The sequence below is a fragment of the Scleropages formosus genome, chromosome 16, assembly GCF_900964775.1.
Source record: "Scleropages formosus chromosome 16, fSclFor1.1, whole genome shotgun sequence".
NCBI classification, from domain to species: domain Eukaryota; kingdom Metazoa; phylum Chordata; class Actinopteri; order Osteoglossiformes; family Osteoglossidae; genus Scleropages; species Scleropages formosus.
In genome coordinates this window covers 25176266-25200373 of record NC_041821.1, presented here as the reverse complement: position 1 = coordinate 25200373, position 24108 = coordinate 25176266, and the positions used below count along the sequence as shown (strand labels likewise).

Here is a 24108-nt window from a genome sequence, read left to right as displayed (position 1 = left end):
ACTGAACAAAGGATCACAGACGTAATACAAATTAAAGGTTGGGTATACATTAAATAACTATGTAATTATGTAATAATGGAGAAAACGAACAAAAAAATCCTAACCGAAAGGCAAGGGAGAAAAAAACCTCTGGGGGTCAAAGTGCCAGTGGCTGCCCACCCCTCTGGTTATTTTAGATTTAAAAAAAGGCTTTTAAATAAATTTACAGCTATTTATAACATTTTTGCTAAATGTTAACATGTCCTGGTTCGCATAGGCACGTCTCATCCACCATGGCATACAGTTGTCAGATTCCATCAACATGGGCTGGTGTCACAGCCGGCCTCCTCAAGTCTCATCACAGGGAAACAATGCTCAAAAAGTTTGCAGCTGTAAGAAGTTGACAATAGCCCATATTTTGCCTGTTTGTGGATTATAAAGCTTCCGTCCTCATTGTACCAAGAGTGAAAATGTGAGATATACTGGACACACTGGCTGCAGTATCTGCAGTATTCTACTTTCATTTGTCAAAAAGTCCATGTGTCTTCGAACTGGACTGTACACAAGCTCAACAGGAAGCTGTTGGTTTTGTACACTAGAGTGGCACATGCATTCTCCTGCAAGCGTCACATCCTGGAACAGTGGCTTACCTCGAACATCCGAGCAGCTGTGCAGCGTACATGGGCAGAGGTGTGTACAACTCCATACCAGAGGACAGTCAGGAGTAGTTCATGGTATGCTGGGTTAGCACTGAAATGGGACATGGATGGTCAGTGCAATGCAGACATGGTCATACTGGAACAGTGGCTGGGACCACTCACCAGCATGCTCGTCATGGATAACTAGCAACAGTGGGTGGACATAGTCTAAAGAGTGTATGGTAAAATAACTCACATGTTATTCTAGTTAGTTATTCATTCATTTGGATGATGCACCCTACAATGATTTAATAATGTATACAGTTGGGTGTTTTTTGGCAAACACCACCACTTCTTGTGCTGCATCCATAGCATTAGACTGCATGCCCCCAGTTGGGCTCTTTTCCATGGCTCCCTCTTTCTCCTCTATACCTTTCTGAGAGTGTGTTGTCATAAAAACTGAGTATTCGTTGTCATCCATGGAGCAAGACATGGCAAGGTATGTCAACTATCTTCTTAAAATCAATATAGTGCGAGAAGAAGATTTAATGAAGTTGTGGGTTTTGAGAGCAGAGCCTCTACTTAAGTAGCCATTATTGATCAAGGCCAAGTGACTGTATCCAACTGGATCACCTTTACTACATTAGTTTAGCGTAAGTGGGCTCTCGTTATCAAAGGTACTATAGCAGGAGGCAGGATTTGAACCCATATCCTTCAAGTGCAAGATCCCAAAGGTTGAAGGTTTGATTCCCACCTCTGGCTGTAGTACCTCTGAGCAAGGTACTTACCCTAAATTGGTCCACTAGCATTACCCAGCTGTATAAATGGGTCAATAATTGTAGGCAGACTAACACTGTAAGGTACCATGCAGTGACCACTGTGGGTTCCCGAAAAGTTTCTCCCCTGAGGTAGGCAGATTACTGTTGAGTAATCTGACTGCCTAGGGGAAGGAACTGTTGCTGCCTCCCAACACTCCCCTGGCAAAGTAAACAACTAAACCAGCATGACTCAATACCACTGCACACCTGCACTTTACAAAGCTGCATCAGACACTAATTTTTTGCTGCTACACTACAAAATGGTTTACATCTTACAGCCCATGTCCTGTGTATTTATTGTCCTGTGTATCTACTGTTCCGTATCACACTTGTGTATTTGCACTTTGTGTAGTCTTGTATACGGTTCTGTGTTGCACCATGGCCCCGGAAAAACTACATTTCATTCTACTATATACAAGCTATATGGAGGAATGACTGTAAAAACCCACTTGACTTGACTCAACTGTAAGTTGCTTTGGAGAAAAGCATCAGCTAAATTAATAAATGTAAATATCTATGGGTGCTCACCCAAGTTCCACAAAAGATGCTTTCAGACTGTCCAGCGGGGCATGTGACAAAGACAAGGTCATCATAACGTCTTCTAGGAAAGCCACTAACAGCTTGCGGTCCTCTTCCTGCACAAACAATAGCAGGCACACACGTCAGAACCATGTCCCTGAATTCCTCTGAAGTTCCTGCTTCGAAGAAGATCTGCTTTTACCTGATTGTAGCATGTGAGAACCCCAGTTGCATAGATGGGCACTGTGGCCTTAGTAAGGACTCCATTCCCAGTGGTCACATCTGTAGTTACATGAACAACATAGAACGTGAATGTCCCTATTAACATCACCACAAATATACAATACACATATCACACTTTGCATTACATTTTTCAGCTGGGTTACTGTTATTTAAATACAGAATGGTAATACAACTATATACAACAGCATAAACAGTAGACCCATTCCATTCAAAGTTTAATGTTACCATAATGAATTTTTACAATTTAACCTGTACATTAGGGTTATTTACAGTAAATTATCAATAGAACATACAGGTTGTGAAAGATCATACATGCAAATTCATAATTTGTTTAGCATATACTCACTGGCCACTTTATCAGGAACACAATTCTAATTTTGAGTAGGACACAACCCACCCCCTTTGCTCTCAAAACACCCTAAATTCTTCATGGCATGGATTCAACAAGGTGCTGCAAACATTCCTTAGAGACTCTGGTCCCTGTTAACATGACTGCATGACATAATTCCTGTAGATTTAGCAGATGCACATTCATACTGGAAATCTCCCATTCTTCCACATCCCAAAGGTTCTCTACTGGAATCAGATCTGGTGCCTAGAAGTGGCCATCAGAAGATGGGTAAATTGTGCCCATAAAGGGATGCACATGGTCAGCAACAATATTCTGAGAGGCTGTGGCATTCAACCGATGCAGCCTAAACTGCTGACAGAACACAGGCTGGGTCCGTGGATTCATGCCGTTTATGCCAAATTCTGACCGTGCCATCTGCATGTTGCAGCAGAAATCAAGATTTATCAGACCAGGAGACATGTTTTTCCATTCAGCTTTTCTCAACTGTCCAGTTTCAGTGAGCCTGTGTCACCATAGCCTCAGATTCCTGTTCATAGCTAAAAAACAGTGGAACCAGATGTGGTCTTCTGCTGTTGTCCGGTCATAGCCTCCCATGGATTCAAATACCACTGCTATGCTGATGATACCCAGCTCTTCCTCTCCTTTCCACTTGGTGCGTCAGACATCTCCGCACGCATTGCTGCCTGCCTGTTGGACATCTCTTCATTGATGTATGATCACCACCTCCAAACTTAACCTCTCCAAGACAGAGATTCTTTACCTCCCAGCTGGCCTGTCCTCTTGTCACGACCTCTCGATCAAACTGGACAACTCACTCATTTCGCCTAGCTCCTTTTCTAAGAGTCTGGGAGTAACGATTGATGCGAGTCTGTCATTCTCTCAACATACTGAAGCCACAACCCGGTCCTGCAGATACATAATATTCGTAGGATCTGTCCCAACCTCACTACTGACTCCGCCCAACTACTTGTCCAGGCCATGGTGACTTCTCGTCTGGACTATTGCAACTCTCTTCTGTGTGGCCTTCCTGCTAATGCCATCAAACCTCTGCAGCTTCTACAGAATGTTGCTGCATGAGTTGTGTTTGATTTGCCAAAGCGCTCCCATGCATCTCCTCTATTCATCTCTCTGCACTGGCTTCCTATAGCTACCCATATCAAATTCAAAACCCTGTGTACAAATGCATCAATAGAACTGCTCCTGGCTATTTACAGAACTTGATCAACCGGTACACCCCAGCCAGGCCCCTTCACTCATCTACTTCTGCTCGCTCGGTGGTCCTGCGCACGAAAGGCAAAGCTCGGAGGTTCTCGGTTCTGGGTCTGTTGTGGTGCAATGACCTTCCCCTGTCACTCAGAACTGCGGAAACTCTGTTTTCAAAAAGGGTCTGAAAACCCACCTTTTCCAGATCCACTTCACCCAAGAGCTCTTCAGATCATCTAGGGTGTAACTGTTCACGCATTGTAACTCCAGAAGCATCCCCAGATACAACCTTTATTCAGCCATTATTCTGGTATTGTACTGCTCATTTGTTAATCTTATAATATTTAATAAAAAAAATAAATAAATCAATGTGGGTATCAGGATTTGTCTATCCTGTGTCTTATGCACCTACTTGAACGATGAACCTAGGTGCAACAAGTGGTAGGAAACAAACTAGGTTTGCTTAAAAAGCAGCTTAAATGTTAATGTTACAATGAATACACTTAGAATAATACAATTACTTACCTATTTATGCAGCTGGGTAAATCTACAGGAGCAATTTTGGATAAGTACCTTGCTCCAGAGAACTACAGCTGGAGATCGCAATTGAACTTGTGACCTTGGATCCAAAAGCAGTAACTCTAATCACTTTGCTACCAGCTGTTGCTATTTGATTAACACCTTAATCACACACACACACACATTTTCAGAACCGCTTGTCCCTTACAGGGTCACAGGGAACCGGAGCCTACCCAGCAACACAGGGCGTAAGGCCAGAGGGGGAAGGGGACACACCCAGGACGGGACGCCAGTCCGCCGCAAGGCACCCCAAGCGGGACTTGAACCCCAGACCCACCGGAGAGGAGGACTGCAGTCCAACCCACTGCGCCACCGCACCCCCTGCACACCTTAATCATTATAATATATTTGAAAATTTTCTGTCTGGTTTCCACCCTGATCACAGGCCTGAAGCAGCCCTCACCTATGTTGTTAATGACATTCTCATCTCCTCTGATGCTGGTCATATCTCTGTTGTTATACACTGCCTAGCCAAAAAAAAGTCGCCACCTGGATTTAACTAAGCAAATAGGTAAGAGCCTTCCATTGGATAATTACTGCACTGATTAATATGTTTCAGCTGGCAACAAGTTGGCACGGTGGCACAGTGTGTAGCGCTGCTGTCTCACAGTGCCTGGGTGGTGTGAGAGAATGTGGGTTTGATCCCTGCTCAGTCTGTGTGGAGTTTGCATGTTCTCCCTGTGTCTGTGTGGGTTTCCTCTGGGTGCTCTGGTTTCCTTCCACATTCCAAAGACATGCTGATCAGGTTCCCCCATAGTGTGTGAGTGCCACAGAGACAGTGTGTTCTACTGATGTATGGATGAGTGACCCACTGTAAGTAGTGTATCTAGCAGTGTTAGTCACCTTGGTGAATAAGGTGTGTGGGCTAGTAACACTACATTGTATCTGTTGTAAGTTGCTTTGGAGAAACTAAGTGAATAAATGTAAAGTTATTTAACCCTAACTGATGTAGTGAGTAGCTTCTCATTTCTTAAACAGCCATGTTGGAAGACATATCCTGTGGCCGTGGAAAAGGTGTTACTCTGTTTCAGAAGGGTCAAATTATTGGCCTGCATCAAGCAAAAAAACAACTAAGGAGATTGCTGAAACTACTAAAATTGGGTTAAGAACTCTCCAACGCATTATTAAAACCTGGAAGGATAGTGGTGAACCATCATCTTCGAGGAAGAAATGTAGCGGGGAAAAAAAATCATGAATGATTGTGATTGGAGATCACCTAAATGTTTGGTGAAATCAAATCGTGAAAAAACAACAATAGAACTCACGGCTATGTTTAATAGTGAAAGTAAGAGCATTTCCACACACACAATGCGAAGAGAACTCAAGGGATTTGGACTAAACAGCTGTGTAGCCTTAAGAAAACCACTTATCAGTGAGGCTAATCGGAAAAAAAAAAGGCTTCAATTTGCTATTTGCTAGGGAGCATAAAGATTGGACTCTGGAGTAATAGAAAAAGGTCATGTGGTCTGATGAGTCCAGATTTACCCTATTCCAGAGTGATGGGTGCATCAGGATAAGAAGAGAGGCGGATGAAATGACGCACTCATCATGCCTAGTGCCTACCGTACAAGCCTGTGGGGACAGTGTTATGATCTGGGGTTGCTTCAGTTGGTCAGGTCTAGGTTCAGCAACGTTATGTGCCCAAAAATGAGGTCAGCTGACTACCTGAATATACTGAATGACCTAGTTTTTTCATCAATGGATTTTTTCTTCCCTGATGGCATGAGCATATTCCAAGATGACAATGCCAGGATTCATCAGGCTCAAATTGTGAAAGAGTGGCTCAGAGAGCATGAGACATCATTTTCACACATAGATTGGCCACCACAGAGTCCAGACCTTAACCCCATTGAAAATCTTTGGGATGTGCTGGAGAAGACTTTACGCAGAGGTCCAACTCTCCCATCATCAATACAAAATCTTGGCGAGAAATGAATGCAACTCTGGACGGAAATAAATGTTGCGATATTGCATAAGCTTATCAAAATGATGCCACGGCGAATGCGTGCCATTATCAAATCAAAAGGTGGTCCACCAAATATTAGAGTTTGTGACTTTTTTTTTGGCCAGGCAGCGTATTTTTGGACTTGAGTGCTATGTTTTATACTGTAGACCATAGTATCCTACTCAGAAGACTTGAAAACCTGGTTGGACTAAGGTGTACTGTTCTCAAGTGATTCCATTCGTATTTAGCTAACCGTAAACAGTTTGTACTGAAATCTAACGATTGCTCCGTCTTAACAAAGGGTCATTGTGGTGTGCCACAAGGCTCTGTGTTGGGTCCATTATTGTTCTCATTCTATATATTACCATTGGGTGACATCATTCCTAAAGAAAATGTAAGTTTCCACTCATATGTTGATAACACACAGCTATACAATATGTTTCGTTTAAGCCTGATGACCCATCACATGTGGTATCTTTAACTAATTGTTTTACCAGTATAAAACTATGGATGAGTAAAAAATTTTTATCTCTAAATGTCACTTAAACAGAAGTACTTGTGGTGGACAGTGGTGGCAAAACTCTTGACACAATCACACCAATCTTTACCACAGATTGTATTAGTTTCAAGCGTACAGATTGTGTTAAGGATTTGGGTGTCTTGTTGGATGGGAAGCTGTCATTTGTATCTCAAGTAAATGCTTTTACCAAGTTCTACTTCCATCAGTTAAAAAACATAGCTAAATTGAGGCGATTCCTATGTAGGCAGGATGCTAAGAAACTGGTTCATGCTTTTGTTTCAAGCAGACTGAATGATTGTAATGTTTTCTCAGGCTCTCAATACCAGACTGTATCCAGGCTACAGTTGATACAAAATGCTGCTGCAATAAGTGTTACTAGAACTAGGAAATACGACCATATAACACCGGTAATGAAATTTCTGCATTGGCTCCCAGTTACACTTAAGAGTTGATTTTAAAATCCTACTTCTGACCTATAAGGCAGTACATGGCATTACTACATTTTACTTTTGTGAGATTATTGATTCTTTTATCCCAGGACGATATCTCCGTTCATTAGATGCAGGTTACCTTAATATACCTGTGATCAATAAGACCTCAGGAGGAGGTCGCACCTTTAACTATAGAGCACTGGAAAAGTGTAGCAGTTATTGTCAGAAATGCCCCATTTGTCTCAGTTTTCTAATCCAGACTAAAGACTTACATGTTCACTTGGGCATATCACTAAGGAGTGTAATTCCAGTTGGCTGTGCCCAAACCCCGCCGCTCCGTGTTTTAAGCTGTCTAATCTCTTTAAATCAACAATTACTAACAATTTCTTTCTTGTTGAGCATTGTTTCCCTATGATGAGACCTGAGAAGGCCGGCCAGCCTTGATCCCAGCACCCCATGGTGACTGAAGTTGATGACCACCTGCCATGATGGACGAGACATACCTATGTGAACTGGGACATCAAGTTAACACTTATCTACAATGTTATTATTAGTTGTAAATTGACGTAAAAATGTACTTCTAGTTGGCTGTGCTAGTGACCACTTGCCATGATGGACAAAGACATTCCTATGTGAACTAGGATATTGTTAACGTTCAGCTACAATGTTATTAGTTGTAAAGTGACTTAGAAGTCTTGTTTAATCTATAATGCCCAGGAGGCAGCCACTGACTCTCAGACCCCCAGAGGTTTGTTTTTTTCTGTCTTGACTTTCAGTTGGGAGTTTTTTGTTCCCTTCCTCCATGGCCATGACCAGTAGGTATACTTCTAACTTTAATAACTGTATGGATAATTTAGTATATAGCCAACTGTCTTAACTGTTTATCCTATTCCTGTGCTCTGTGTTGTTGTGTGAGAAGAATGCTCTATAAAAATAAATTGAATTGAATTGAATAAAATGACCCCATTGGTGAATTCCTGTTTTTAGGAGGTCCTATTGCCATTATTTCCTCTGGGAAAAATGTTTGTGCCTGGAAAAAATGCTTCACCTAAAATTAATTGAAATTAATTAAAAAAACCACAATGAATAACAGTAAAATATTTCATAACACACACACACACACACACACACACACACACACACACACACACACACTGACTGAGCGGGTTTGACTGGGTCCTGCTCTTGGGCAGGTCTGGGGTTCAAGTCCCGCTTGGGGTGCCTTGTGACGGACTGGCGTCCTGTCCTGGGTGTGTCCCCTGCCCCTCCAACCATACGCCCTGTGTTGCTGGGTTAGACTCCAGTTCACCGCGACCCCACTCAGGACAAGCAGCTTCGGTCAATGTTTGTGTGTGTGTGTATCTATATGTATATATTCCATATACTCCGCCTATGTTTTCATAAGCCATTGCAGTGGTTTTTCATTGTATTAGATCCCATTATATGAGCGTTCAGTGTAATACAATTCCAGATTTTTGACACTCTTTCCAGTTCTTCTTGGCCCATTCATACAGAGCCACTAAAATCAGAATTTCAACCTCCCACTTGTTCCAGTAATTAATCAAGTTAAAGAGATAAGGGGACTAACTGTGCTGCAACAATGTCCGTAATCTATGAGTCACATGGCTGCACTCACCCACATTTTCTTCAGAAAGCCTGAGAATTTCTTGGAACTGTGGTTTCACCTAGGAACAAATGTACATTTTCAGTCCGGAAACAGATAGCAGAGCAGTCATGCACAAGTGCAAAAATGCGTAAAGTGCACTGCCCTTAAACAAAATGCCTAACCTTAAACTTCTTATAGAAATTTTTAGCTGTATAAATGAACCAGAATGGAAAAATTAAGTGTTTTAGTTCTGTAAAAACAATTCATTCATAACATTTATTTGGGTAATTATTTAATTCTGTATTTATAAATTATATTTATTATTCAAATGCAAAAAGACTGTAATTTTTATACTGACTTCAACTCATTATTGCACATCAACAGTATTTATGTGAATACAGTAGTGAAATCAGGTGCAAGTAACCACACATCCCTCTACTTGACCACTGATCCATCTACAGTACCTTGGTATTTGTGAAGATCCTCCCAAACGTACGACAGAACCTCCAGAAGAATCTGGAGAACTCATGGACGCAGGTTGTCGAGGTGATGCTGATCCGGCCCACAATTCCAATCAGCTGTGGTAACCTGGTAGCAGGGTAACACCTGTTAGCTGCACCTGTGTCTTATTAGTGTTATTACACGATCTGCTACCTACTTCAAAAATTTGCATTAAATTATCTGTCACAATTGCCTTTGTATTTCAATTCTACATGCTGCTACTCACGTACTGTTATTGTTAATCTTATGTGTTTTAAAAAATGTCATAATCTTTACCAGTTTAGTATGTGGCTTCCCATGTAATGTATGCTGTTTTAAATACAATCTGTACAATCTGACTACTTTGAGAATCACATGTCTATACCTGTATCTGTTCATCTGTTGGTGAAATGCACTTTTGTGAAATTGATGTACATCACTTTGGATAAAAGCATGTACCCAATGAATAAATGTAAATGTGCGGGCTGTAAAGATGTGAGCAAATCCTGGTATTATTCACTAAAGGGTAAGGAGAGTTTTAACCTACTAGGTTTAACAACCAGTCTACGCTGACAAATTTGAACAAATGCTAAATACTTTATCCATTTGCATGAATCATAAGCGCTAAGCAAAGCTGCTGTGCTAAGCACTAGAAAAAAATAATATGGACTGTAACAATGTCAGATGATCACAGACCTTTTCCACCCCATCAATAACATCTCCTGGGATGGATTACAGGGCAACCAGACAAGCAACAACTCAGACAACAGGACAAAAATCAGCTTTTTCTATAACACAGTGTCCCTCATCAGCTTCATTATAATCCATATCAACCCTTCAAGGACATTAAGATATAGTTGGGTGGTCCTGTTCAAACAATTGAACTACACTACAGTAATATATTGCTTTCTCTTCATTGAATTCTATTACATTAAGACTGTGCCACTTAATAAATAATGCTCTGTAATGTCTGCAACCTCTGTTGTTCTTACGTGTTCAATGTGACTGATGGAGCACCATCAAGTCAAACTCTGAGTGTGTGTGTGTGTGTGTGTGTGTGTGTGCGCAAACATACTTTTCCAGTAAAATGTTATCTTACTGTATATATATATATATATATATCAATATTGTATATGTACTTGGACAAAGGTATCAGCAAAAATGAATGAATGGATGGATGAATGAATGAATGTTGACTGGAGTTACCAGACAGTGTGAGACACAAAGTTATCTGGCTGGGATCTGGTCAGGCAGGAGGTTCATGGCTCTTGATGAGAAACATGTACTTTTGGGTGCAGGGACTCACAGCTGGTTGACAACCCAGAGCAGACTGGCCCAGCCAGTGGTGCCCTCATGTTCCAGCTGGTGATCATACAGCTGCAGCAGCACAGTCAGCTTCTCACGGCTACCGATGATGACAGCCACATCCTGGAGGAGGGACGCTGGGCGGGGGAACCGCGTCACTGCAGTAGGGGGCAGCTAAGGGTCACTGAAATGCTCCTGTCTCCTGTTTACCATGTTTGCCACTTCCAGTCAGAGATATTGCAGAGTGAACCCAGCTCTGAGTATTAAGCAGACTGACTTTCAGTGTAATCAATAACTTTGACAGGAAATAGGTCAGAGGGTCAGACTGCTCACCCTCGATGGGAGGGGCGCCGTCCTGAGGGTCGGCCTGAGGCGTGAAGGGGGCACTCTGGAGCACCATAGCAAACAGGGGTGGGGTGAGGGATTGCAGGGCTGACAGGAGTGTGCGGAGCTTGTGTTCATCTAGCCCGTGGTCACTTTCCTTTAGGGGTAGACAGTCACACACTCCGGTAAGGGTCAGACCTCTCTCTCTCACACAGAACTTAGAAACACAGCTACCACCAGTGTGCGGGCCAATAGGTTGAATGCACACTCTGACCCACACTTGAACAGACAGACGAACCCTGATGAGCCCCTCGATGCGTGCCAGGAGGCTGGTCAGGAGCTGACTCTGCAAGGTGCCCATCTTGGTAGCCCAAGCGGCCAGCGCTGGGATGAGGACCTGGTGGGCGGCGCAGACAACACGCTCCGACGGGTCACTCAGGGACAGCAACATTAGCTCGAAGCCCTGTACACGCAAAGAGAGGAGAGTGACCTTGTTGCTCAGGTCACATCTTCATTCAGTCTTTGTAACATTTATTTCAAGGTGAGTTGACAGGCTGCACAAAACCTTAAGGAAATTCCATTTACAGCTGAAGCGCACAGTAGTATAATTAGCACTAGCATTAGTGGCAGCAGCGATTTTATTGTGCACTGGAGCATGGCAGGACCTTAGGTGGTCCCATACTGAAATGACTGAGCGGTCTGGTGTATCACAATATTACTTTTTAATATATTTAAAAAATTTCAACAAATAAATCAGAAAAAACAGTACAGCTGAATACAAATTGTTTGTTATTACTTCATTTGAATAACTGAAGTGATAATTCTGCATGAAACTTATTACAAGATAAAACACATTTTCTTATAAATGCAGATTGAGGTAAGAAATGTTGGATATAATGTATCACCTTCTAATGGCATCAGGATCATTATTAATTTTCTGCTGAGTGGTTGGTAAATTGGCTAAATGAAACACTAACTGCTAAGGAAACCCTCTCAGCATTAAAGCTCAGTCTAGAATTAGTGGCCAGTTTCTCTTCTCCCTTTATCCAAAAATTGCAGCCTGCAGCCTATAGCCAGTTATTTGTATTCCTTGACCTGAAAGACCTGCTTGACAGTTGTCAGTCTGGAATGAATATGGGCCATTGAATCAAACTGCTCTCCTTGCACTGTATCATGCTCTCCAGTCAGCTAGAGTAGCTTCCCTCTGTTCAATCTTCATTGTTCTCAACCTCTGAGAAATTTGACACAGACAATCAGCAGATCCTGCTTTTTTTTTGTTTACTCTGAGTTAAATGTTGCTTTGTAGAAAAGTGTCTGCTAAATGAATAAATGTAAATGTGAATGAAAGTAACACACACACGAGCACATTATTTGAAACTGCTTGTCCCAAGTGGGGTCGCGGCGAACCGGAGCCTAAAAAGGCAACACAGGGTGCAAGGTTGGGGGTGGGAGGGAACACACCCAGGATGGGACGCCAGTCCATCACAAGCCACCCCAAGCAGGACCTGAACCCCAGACCCACCGGAGAGCAGGACCCGTCCAAACCCGCTGTGTCTCGGTGCCCTCCACAAATAAAAGTAACATTTAAAAAAAATCTCTTAATTTTAACATTTAAAGTATTTTCGAAACGTGAAACTCTTAGCATATATATAATTAAAAATTTTACTTGCGTATAACAAGACTGTTTAATGCAAAATGAGGAAATCATGTATATGATACCCTGGAATGCCTGGTCTGCATGAGTACGAGAGATGTGACCCTGCTATTATTCCTTTTATGCCAGGATGAACTATAACAATAGCTTTAATGTGCTGTATAAAAATGCAGTATAAAGTTGTTGCTGGGAAGCCCACCTGGGGATATTTGTCTGGGTCATTGATGTAGCCCATGATGATACCCAGGCTCCTGACCACGGCCTCCCGTACTGGGTCAGACTTGTCCTCTGCCAGCATCTGTTGCAGCATGGACAGCACTAGCGAACTGCGTATCGTATCCTGCAAGAGAATCAGTGCACTTTACAAGACAGCAGACGCCACCCACCGTGCAGCTGGAGGGGCACTGGGATGCGCAGCAGTCCTAGTGGAAACTGCAGCAAACTGGCACCATGTTGCAGCTGCAATATACACACTTTGACATGTTTTCTACACTAATGGACATTAAGCAAAGAAAATACATGAGAATCACAGCTAATTTATATAGATTTGTGAGCCTCCTCCCTCAGCCATATTCAGTTTTATTTTTCACGGAAATTTATTCCAAAATGAATAAATAAAAGGCAAAGAACAAAGGACACATCTCTCGTACATTAAAATCTTTTGGAACTAACTGAGGCTCTTATCGCTGCAAAAGGTTAACTCTCTCCAGGATTACATAAATCCCTTTGAATTTAATTTGTTCAGTCTCATGTGGTCTGACAAGAATTTCGCTTATGCTGTCAGACAGTCGAAAGGTGTACAGGTGAAAAAAGAGAATTAAATATTTTTGCATATTTCAGTATCAATACTTTTACTTCATACACTTAGGAAGTACAAAACATAGAAGGGCAGTCAGTGTTTTAGGACTGGAGCTGAGAAGCCTTCTCATCAGCCAGTTCCTTTAACCTCTACACCTCCTGTTGCTTGTCACTCTTACCAGCAGATACGGAGCGAGGACTCCACAAGACTCTGCTACCAGCAGCCTCCGCTCAGGGTACTTGTGGTTGATCTGGGAAGGGAAGAGTCACCACGTCACACATATGTCTCCAAGAAAAACCACGCAGTTACACTCCACTCTGCTTGTGTTTATCATCACGTTGGCGGCAGTGGCTACTTGTGTTCCATCTGACGGTTCCTTACAATGATCCTTTATGTAATTATCTAAAATCCAAGATGCCTTTGATTGCAGCAGCAGAACTGCATGTTCTGTAAATAGCACTGCTGAACGTTTGTTCAAGCTGTATCAGCGTGTTATTTTATACAGCAAAGGCAAGAAGCTAAATGGTGTACTTTCCCATCATGCTCTAGTTAAACTTTGAACTGGATTTTCATTGCTAAAGAAGTTTTGGGTTCAGGGTCTTCACCTTTATTTCAGATTCATTCTTGGTACACAGTATAATGCAAATAATTGAATGATTAAGACTAAAATTAATTTAAATTACAGAAAAAAATGTTTTCTCCACATATTTATACAAGGAGGGTGTTGCACTGTGTAGCACTGCCATCTCACAGCACTTGGGCTGCTTGGGGGTGGGTTCCAGTCCACCTCAGTTTGCATGTTCTCCATGTGCCACTGTGCGGCTCCTCTAGGTGTCCTGGATTCCTCCCACAGCCCACAGAGATGTGTTTCAGGTGAAATGGACACTAAATTACCCACAGTATGTGACTGCTCGTGTGTGTGGTTAACCAGTGATGGACTAGCATCCCATACAGGGTGCTCCACTCCATGCCTTGTGCCAAGTGATTCCAGGACTATAGTGACTCTGGCAAGGACAAGCAGTTAACAAAAGTGAGTGAGTCAACGACCAAGTAAGTTTTCAACTGTGAATGTGGAGCATTCTTTATTTTCTTTCAGATCACTCAGACACACCAGACACAACCAGTAAACACTATAGAAATGAGTTAAATTACTCAGTTTGGCTGCTCTTTATTCCCAGCTAAAAGTGGCATGAAGTTGGGACATTCAATTTGCAAAAATTTTGGAAAACAGTGAAAAGTGGCAAAAATGGAGTTAGAAAAACTTGTAACAGGAGTGTTCATAACATGCGGAGCCTTAAAAATACAAATTTTTCCATGTGGATTGTAACACACCCATTTAACACAGTGGAACAGCTGGTAGTGATGTGGTTAGAGCTGCTGCCTTCAGGCTCAAAGGTCACAGGTTTGGTCCCCACTTCTGTCTGTAGTCGCTTTGAGCAAGGTAATTATCCTAAATTCCTCCAGTAACATTACTCAACCATACAAATGGGTAGACTAACAGTGTGAGTTTGTTTGGAGAAAAGCATCAACTTAATGAATAATGAAGGCAGCAGAAGATGCAACTTACTGATTTATTATTACTGAAAACTTTGCAAAGCATTAAGCTGGATATTACTGAAACACTTTACATCAGGATCGTTGTACAGTGTGCAACAGAAACTGATTCCTGACACTTAAAATTTCAATTACAGGTATACCTTGTCCAGTACTCCTGATTTACAGACTTTTGCTATAAGAGCCCTAGAAAAGCCGCGCCCATGTTCAGTATTTGCACCGACTGCTCCAGGTATTAGGCATTTTTTTCCAGTGTTTGAGAAAGACTTTTCCACAGAAGTCATGAGCCAATCAGCCACAGACTTTTCAGAAATGTATGATAACGTCTTAATTTTGCATTGTTTTTGAAGTAGTTTTATTACAGCTGCGAGAAATGTTTTCCTTTTTTTATGTTTTCTTGGCTAAATATCTCTCTGCATTTAAGAGGGGTCTCAAACCTCACCTCTTTCTGACTCACTTGTCCCCGAACTCATACGTACTCAATAAACACGTACGTGTTTGCTGTGCATAACACACACACACACACACACACACACACACACACACACACACACACACACACACACACACACACACACACACACACACACATTTTCAGAACCGCTTGTCCCTTACGGGGTCACAGGGAACCGGAGCCTACCCGGCAACACAGGGCGTAAGGCCGGAGGGGGAAGGGGACACACCCAGGACGGGACGCCAGTCTGCCCCAAGGCACCCCAAGCGGGACTTGAACCCCAGACCCACCGGAGAGCAGGACTGCGGTCCAACCCACTGCGCCACCGCATCCCCGCTGTGCATAACAATTTGTTTAATAATGGAAAAGCCTATATGCAACATTTGTGTAATGTATACAAATTGACTGCACTTAAAAATTACATCTCTGCTTCCAAATCTCTCTTTCTGCTGATGTAATGCACTTTTTGTATTGTTCTCTGACATGTGTGTTGATTTGGAGAAAAGCGCATTTGCTAAATAAATAAAAATGTAAATATACTGTATGCATATTTTGTATGTTTACATGTAATTACTGTACAGTAGTTTAGTAAAAAAAAAAATTTTGGCCCTAACTTAGTTTCTGTTAATTGCCCTCTTGATTATTTTTAATATCTTGTCATACTAATGTTTTCATTACTATTTCTTGAAGCCACTTGAAGTGTTTGAAGGGTGTTTGTGGAAATATTTGGCCATTTAAAATAATGGGAAAGAACCTCCCAGTTTACAGTCTCTTGGTATACAGATTGTTTTCAGAAACTAATTAGGGCCGTAAAAGGGGGATACCTGTACATGTCCATTGTTCATAACTAATACACCTACGACTGCATGGTCACACACAGCTCCAATGTCATCATCAGATTTGTGGATGACACTACGGTGGTAGATCTGATCACCGACAACGATGAGACGGCCTACAGAGAAGAGGTGCACACTCTGATGCACTGGTGCCAGGAAAACAACCTCTCGTTCAACATCAAAAGACCAAGGAGCTTGTTGTGGACTTTAGGAGACAGGACAAGGAGTACACCCCTATCACCATCAACGGGACACCAGTGGAGTGGGTCAACAACTTCAAGTTCCTTGGTGTTCATATCACTGAGGACCTCACATGGTCCACTCGCACTGAGGCAGTGGTGAAGAAAGCTCACCAGCTCCTCTTTTTCCTCAGATGGCTGAGGAAGTTCGGTATGAGCCACCACATCCTCATACCTTTGTGAACACAATGGTCCAATGGTGTACACAAAACGCCCCTATTTTTAAATCCCATCAAAACAGAGGAAATCTTTTTTGGATCCACACAGTTCACACCAGTCCCAGTCATCATTCACAACAAACCTATAAAGCAGTCCTCAACTTTTAAATATCTGGGAGTGTATGTGGATAATGCCTTATCTTGGTCATATCATGTGGATTACATATGTAATAGGGTCCAATAGAGAATCTACTTTCTGAGAAGACTCAGATGTTTTGGTGTCAGCAAGGAGATTCTTTATTTATTCTTTTGTTCCACAATTCGCAGCATTCTGCTATACGGAAACCCGGTTTGGCTCTGTGGCCTCTCAGTTAAGCTGAAAAGCAGAATTTTAAGACTGCTGAACATTTGCTCAAAGATGGTGGGTCATTCTTTGGTAAATTCTTTCCTCGACAGTTGCACCAAGCATACCCTGAAATTGGCAGAGAAGATCAGTACAGACCATTCTCATGTTCTACATGAGGAGTTTCAGCTTCTGCCCTCTGGAAGGTGTTTTAGGGTGCCAGACTGTAAGAGGAATAAGTACAAACATTCTTTTATTCCTCATTCCATCACATTATTGAATCAACAGAGCAGGTCAAGGAGGTAACCCTCCCTCTACCCTACACACACATATTTGCACACACACACACACACACACACACACACACACACACACACACATACATACAAGCAGATACACCCCATTAATTGTTTGGACTTTGATTGATGTACCTGCACTAAATGCAAATGCATATTTATTCATGCTGTTTCTGTGGATTTGTATTCATGTAATGGTTTTTATTGTTTTGTGTGATGTCTGAGGTAAATTGATTGCTGAGCTGGTGAAGCAAGACAAATTTCTGTATAAACAGACAATAAAGTGTCATCTTATCTTATCTTATCTTATCTTATCTTATCTTATCATTCTACACCTGAACCATGGAGAGCATCTTGACTGGCTGCATCACCGCCTGGTATGGGAGCAGCACTGCCCTCAACCGCAAAGCTCTGCAGAAAGTGGTGCAGACAGCCCAGCACATTGTTGGAGGTGAGCTTCCCTCCCTCCAAGACATCTACACCAGGTGGTGTGTGAGAAAAACACAGAGGATCATCTGAGATATTTACATTTACATTTATTCATTTAGCAGATGCTTTTCTCTAAAGCGACGTACATCTCAGTGAAAATACAAATTTGTGCATTAAATTAGGAGAAAGAGACATAGCTGCAGACGTGATTCTTAAGTAAACCTAGTTTGTTACTTCTCACTTGATGCACCAATGTTCATCACTCAAGTAGGTGCATAAAACGCAGGGCAGATGAATCCTGATACAGGTGGCTCTGAGCCACGGACTGCTCTCGCTGCTACCATCAGGCAGATAGAATTGCAGCATCAAATCCTGCACCAGCAGGCTGCAGGACAGCTTTTTCTTGCAGGCCATCAGCCTGTTGAACTCCAATAAATAACTAATAATGCCATCACGTGCACTACTCACTCTACTTCCTATGCACTGCGCTTACCAGCAACACTGGATATTGCATACTGTATATTTTATTATGTGAATATTGTACACACTGGACATACTCTACAGGCATTTATTGTGTAAATTGTATATATTTTTTGCGGTTTGTATGTTTCTGTAACTTATGCTAAACAGCTGTGGAGAATGTACCTAAGATTTTCACCACCTGTACACTTGTGGTTATGGTGAGTGACAATAAAGTTGATTTAATAAGAAACACATCGATAAACCCCTCAGACTATGGGAAATCAGAAATGTAGTGATGGGGCTGCCAAATAGCTTTCGTACCTGTTCCCAGCACTGCGGCAGGAGCTCAGCTTCCACACGCGTGGGGCCCACGTGACAAGCAAAGGCCACACACCCTGTGAGGATCATCTGCCTGGAAGACAGAAGGGGGCAGGGCAGTTAGGTCATCACTAGGGTAAAGGGAAGCACCACAAACTGCAACTTATAGTGCAAAACCACCATGATAAACCTACTTCATCTGAGCTGAAGGATAACACTAATTGTGTGAATTTGATTTAAATATAGTAGGCTGCTGTATCAGCATCATCCCCTCATCAAAATACCTTCAAAACTGTCCGTGACTCACTGCTGTTAAAGCAACTCTCTCTGGACCCAAACTCAGTAGGGAATTTATTTAACCAATTATCTGTATTCCTTGCCCAGAACAAACTCTTTAATGCTCATCAGTCTGGATTCAACATTAGCCGTTCCACTGAGACTGCCCTCCTTGCAGTGTCAAAGTCATTCAGCCAGCTAGAGCAGCCTTCCTCTCCTAAGTCTTCATTGACACTGTTAACCACCAGATCCTGCTTTCCTCTCTTGGATAACTTGGAATCAAAGGAACAGTACTGAATATTGAGTCTTACCTTTCAGGAAGGTGATACCATATGGTTTATATGCAGCTCCCAGTGTTCCCTCTTTCTTTCTCAGCTGGTGTTTGACAAAGCTCAGTGCTGGACCCCATACTATTTTCCATCTGCACCTCTTCCCTTGGCTCTCTCATTGCATCCCATGGATCCTCTTTTCACTTCTATGCTGATGACACCCAGTTCTTCTCTTTTCCCTCTGCAGCTACAGATGTATTCTTACAAATCGTTTCCTATCTCTCAAACAGATCTGCTTGGAAGATGGATCACCTTCTAGAACTCAACCTGTCCAACAAGATCCTTCACCTTCCAGGTGGTCTATCCCCTTATTACAAATTCTCTATCAAACTAGGCAACTCGTTAATTTTACTTGCTTCATCAGTTGAGCTCACTTATCGTGATAAACTCAAGCCTCTGTTTCTCTTACACTGATACCTTAACCCATTCCTGTAGATACATCCTGCATAACATCCTCAAGATCCACTCATCTCACAAGAAACAACAGACAGCTTCTGGTTCAAGCAATGGTGATATCTCACCTGGACTACAACAGCTCTTTCCTATCTGGCCTCCACCATCAAACCTCTGTAGCTGATACAGAATTCTGCTACATGAGTTACTTGCTACTGATTCCCATGTTTCCTTCCTTCTCATCTTTTTTCCAGTGGCTTCCTGTAGCTGCCTGCATCAAACTGAAGACTCTTGTTATGGTCTACAAGATCATCAATCTGTTCCTCAATACCTGCAAGAGTTGCTCCAGGCAAACTGCTACATTCCTCTACCTTTGGCTGCTTTTTGGTCCCACACACAAGAAATCCAAAGTCAGAAGCCTAAAGTGTCCCAGTTCTGGCTCCAGTGTGGTCAAATGATCTTCTCCTCTCACTCAGAACTGCCGAATTCCACTCAACATTCAAAAACGGTCTCAAAACACATCTCTGTGAGACTCACTTCACTCCTGATTTTTTATCTTTTCTATAACTTTGCATTACATGAACTTCCACAATTATGCTTTTACAGTATCATAGCTGATCACAAAATCAGGCATTTAAAATTGGCCTTGTCTCAATCCTAAATTTAATAACAAACCTGTCAGACCTCTACAGTGCCTGTACATTTGGAGAGAATGAACGGAGACATCTTATATGTAACAGAGACAAGCTGCTTATCCAGGGTGACAGGAGTATATCATGCTTGCCAGCACCCCCAGCAGGTTGGGCGCACCTCTGTTCATCATCCGGTCTCTTGATAAGGTTGAAGAGGATGTGAAGCAGCTGATCACGCTCCTTGGGCTCTGGATGAAGGCAGGCGGTGGAGAGGATGAGGGGGATCAGCTCCTGAGTGGGGGGTACAGGGGGCGTCAGCAGGTATGTTTGGGGCAAATGGGATGAAAGGTCAGGAGTCAGGGCACATCAACACAGCACTGGGTCTGCAAGCAGGGTGAGGTTTTGGGGGACAAGGACAGCAGAACAGCGTCACGTGGAAGAATTAACTAAAATTAGTTTCACATTAAGTGAGTTTTAAAAAATACTTGAAAACACAATAAAGAGAACATAAGTCAGGTTTGTTCTAATGCTGAAGCCACTACACCACATGCTTCAGGGGCAGCACATGGTGTAGGGGTTAGTGCTGTTGTTTCTGTACTAAAATGTCACATGATCAAATTTCATATCCTTCTGTAGTGTTCTTCAGCAAGGTACTGTACCTATCTTATACTGCTCCAGCAAAAAGCTAAATAGCTAAAAAGCTATTTGCCATAAATCATGACAAATAGCTGACCACTGTACTGTACATTGCTTCGGAAACAAACATTATCTAAACGAATAAGTGTCATGCTGCCTCTCATGTGTTTATGTACCATTTTTCTGCTTGCAGCCAGACCTCAGGGGGATTAGATATGAGAATTATGGGACAGTCCACTGCATCCTAATATCATTTCCCAAAACTAAAAAAACCTAAAAAGTGATTGATTATTTGACCAACTGAAACTTACACTGGTCATTTACCAAAAATCATTTACTATAAGTTAATATTTCTTATGAATTTAAAGCATACAACTCAATACATATTTTTCTTGGAAATGAAGAATTGAAATGAATTGCCATATGCTTTTCATCAGTCTTCTCCCTCTCATTAAGATCATTGCTATTTATTAAACAACTTCATTTCAATATTTCCGGTGATTTACTAGACAAGAGGGGGGTGCGGTGGCGCAGTGGGTTGGACCGGATCCTGCTCTCTGGTGGGTCTGGGGTTCGGGTCCCGCTTGGGATGCCTTGCGGCAGACTGGCGTCCCGTCCTGGGTGTGTCCCCTACCCCTCCGGCCTTACGCCCTGCGTTGCCGGGTAGGCTCCGGTTCCCCGCGACCCCATATGGGACAAGCGGTTCACACTAGACAAGAACTCTAAATACACAACAAAAAAATTATTAAAATTTGTTTAAAAATTAGTTGAAAAGTTTTTTTTATACATAAAAACATTACTGTCAAAAATCGCATACAGTAACAACCCACGTTCCCGCTAGTCTAAGTGAGAAAATGTTTATTGTAAATAGTTGGATTCTGGGTAAAATATAAGTGAAGTGTTTAACCACTGAGGGGACTTACGGGGAAAATAATGGTGTGACAGTAAGATAGACAGAAAGCCTGGAGGGTCCTAAGCAGGCTGGAAAGGGTGTCTTGAGGTAAGGTCCTTGAGGAAAAAGGGGTCTATGTGCCAGTGTTCCAATAAATGTTTGTCATGAATGCTGCATGTATGTCCTTTTTGCCCCAACCACATCCAGAGTGCTGTGCTCCACAGTGTTATGACAGAATGACCAGTGAAGTCCATGACTACAGCACACTCCCCACATTACTCAGTTACTCCAAATACCAGTCTTTGCAAGTGGAAGAAAAATCCTATTCTGTAAAAAGAACCTGAAAGCATGAATTTACGTATGAGACATTTTCTTTGCTTCTCATATAAGCTCCCAGTACAGTTTAGATCAGACTTTAGGATCTTCTTGCTTATTTTAAAGGGTTTGAAGAGTTTCTTAGTGTTTCTCAGAATTAATTACATTTATTCATTTTGTTGATGCTTTTCTTGAAAGTGAGTGTTAAACTACTTCCATTTGTCTACATTTACATTTTTTCATTTAGCAGAATTTATGTACAAGGCATTTTTTCTCTTGTAAAACACAATCACAACAAAAAAATCCACAGTTGACTACACCCTTCAATTATTGAGCTCTGAGCAGTGAAATTATCTACTAGCCCACATCTGTGATGACCCTTCAGTCAAGGCCTTACAATTCACAGCTTTTGCTTACACATTGATTAAAACATGGAGCATCAGGTAGCACTCATCTCACAGCTTCTGGGCTCTGTAACTTGGCACAAGTTTGAGGCTGGTTAAAGTTTGTGTTTCTTTCCTATCGCAGCCCAACAGACACATGTTTTAGGGGAATTAATGACTGCCCATACTGTGTGTGGGTGTGTGTGTGTGAGAATGAGTGAATGTGTTATATTGTATTGTATTGTATTGTGTAAAGGGGTGAATTATTGTAGAGCGTTTACTGTAAATTACCCTGGAAGAAAGCAGCAACTAAATATTACATAAGGAATAAATGTAAATGTTGGTGCCCCTACCAACACCAGGCTGTGTCCAGCTGCCTGTCTACCAGTTTGTGCTGCTCCCAGTATGTTGAGTAACCACATGCCTGTCTTGTTCCTCCCTCTGACTGCCCTGCTTTGGGGTCAGATAATAACAATGCTGAATTACAATTACAATTTATTTTCATATACTATGATGGACTAGTGTCCCATCCAGGATGTACCCTAGCTCAGCTGGCACCCTGAGATTCCAAGATAGGCTCCTGATCACCATGACCCTCATTTGGACAAGCAGTTAATGATGGCAACTGGGTGAGTGATTGAGTTTGGTATTTTAATATGATGTCTTTCCCCTCCAAGGACTGCCCAACACACTGAAGACCCACCTATTGACCAGACAGGTGGAAAATGGACAACCATACGATGGTTTTGAGACTGTTCTCAACAAACTATTTTCCTAAGTTACATGATCAGAACGTTAGCAAGCAAAACAGTTGGGCAGCCAGCTGGCCTCGAACCCTCAGAGGTATGTCCTTTTGCCAGCCTGAGTGCCCCTTCTCACTACATCATGTAGTTCAACAGCAGTAGAGACCACGTAGTTTACCCATCTGAATCCCATATCTGAGTTAATCCATTTTCCTGTCATTCGCACCCCTGTACCATTCCTGGTTCTTCTACCAAGAAGACGATGCTGGGTTGAATGGCTCAAGTGCAAGTGGGGAACCAAGAAAGGAAAAGCACAAGGACAACTAGAGACATTCTTTTGCGTCTGGGTTTCATTCAAGGTGAGGTTTTGCATGCTCTTGCTTCAGGGAGCAGAGTTAAATAGAGGATTAATATAGAGTTTAATTAAGCATGGGTGGTTTCTGTGATGTTCCCTCTTTCCCACGCCCTGCACTGCCATTCTTCTCTTGCCTTTTCCCCAGCACTCTCGGCATTTACACTCACTGTATTTATCTTTAGACACTTGTCTCCACTGCAATTTACAGTGATAAGTAAGTGAATTACTCGTTTATACAGCTAACAATTTAGGCTTAGTACCTTGATCAAGGGTACCACAACACGGGTAGGATTTGAACCTAGGTAGCTCAAGGGCAAGGTAGCAGCTCTAACCACTACTTTTTGCTGCTGCATTTTTGCACTATCCCATGTGAAAGGAACCATGCTCAGCACAATCCCCCTGCTCTGTGTTAGTACAGTGAGGTTTCATGTCCACTTCTCCATTACTGGAGCTTCAGCATTCTTGGCCTAAGCAAGAACCTTCCGTTTTTTTGTTATTGCTCCTTTGTTTACATGTGGTGAGGCGTCTGGGGTAAAAACACAAAGACTGTTGTTCCATGATGGAATCCAGTGCAAAGAGCAGTAATATGAACAGAAACACTGGTTCAGAGAATTTCGATAGAGCTACAGCTATGCCAACTGGTAAACAAAACTGAAAGATATTAACAATA

General features: G+C 42.2%; 1 protein-coding gene across 2 annotated transcripts in view; it reads right to left on the bottom strand.

The window, feature by feature from the left end:
* Window positions 1-24108, bottom strand: part of LOC108919687 (RAB11-binding protein RELCH homolog) — a 42722-nt gene that overhangs the window by 5895 nt on the left and 12719 nt on the right. For both annotated transcript variants that reach the window (XM_029259110.1, XM_029259111.1), the window contains 12 exons: window positions 20293-20405; window positions 18488-18578; window positions 13574-13645; window positions 12796-12936; window positions 11241-11405; window positions 10952-11099; window positions 10620-10776; window positions 9298-9421; window positions 8864-8912; window positions 2157-2236; window positions 1964-2070; window positions 630-729 (listed from right to left, as the gene is read on the bottom strand). In XM_029259110.1, coding sequence (XP_029114943.1) covers window positions 630-729; window positions 1964-2070; window positions 2157-2236; window positions 8864-8912; window positions 9298-9421; window positions 10620-10776; window positions 10952-11099; window positions 11241-11405; window positions 12796-12936; window positions 13574-13645; window positions 18488-18578; window positions 20293-20405 — 1347 coding nt within the window. The remainder of the gene's footprint in view (window positions 1-629; window positions 730-1963; window positions 2071-2156; window positions 2237-8863; window positions 8913-9297; window positions 9422-10619; window positions 10777-10951; window positions 11100-11240; window positions 11406-12795; window positions 12937-13573; window positions 13646-18487; window positions 18579-20292; window positions 20406-24108) is intronic.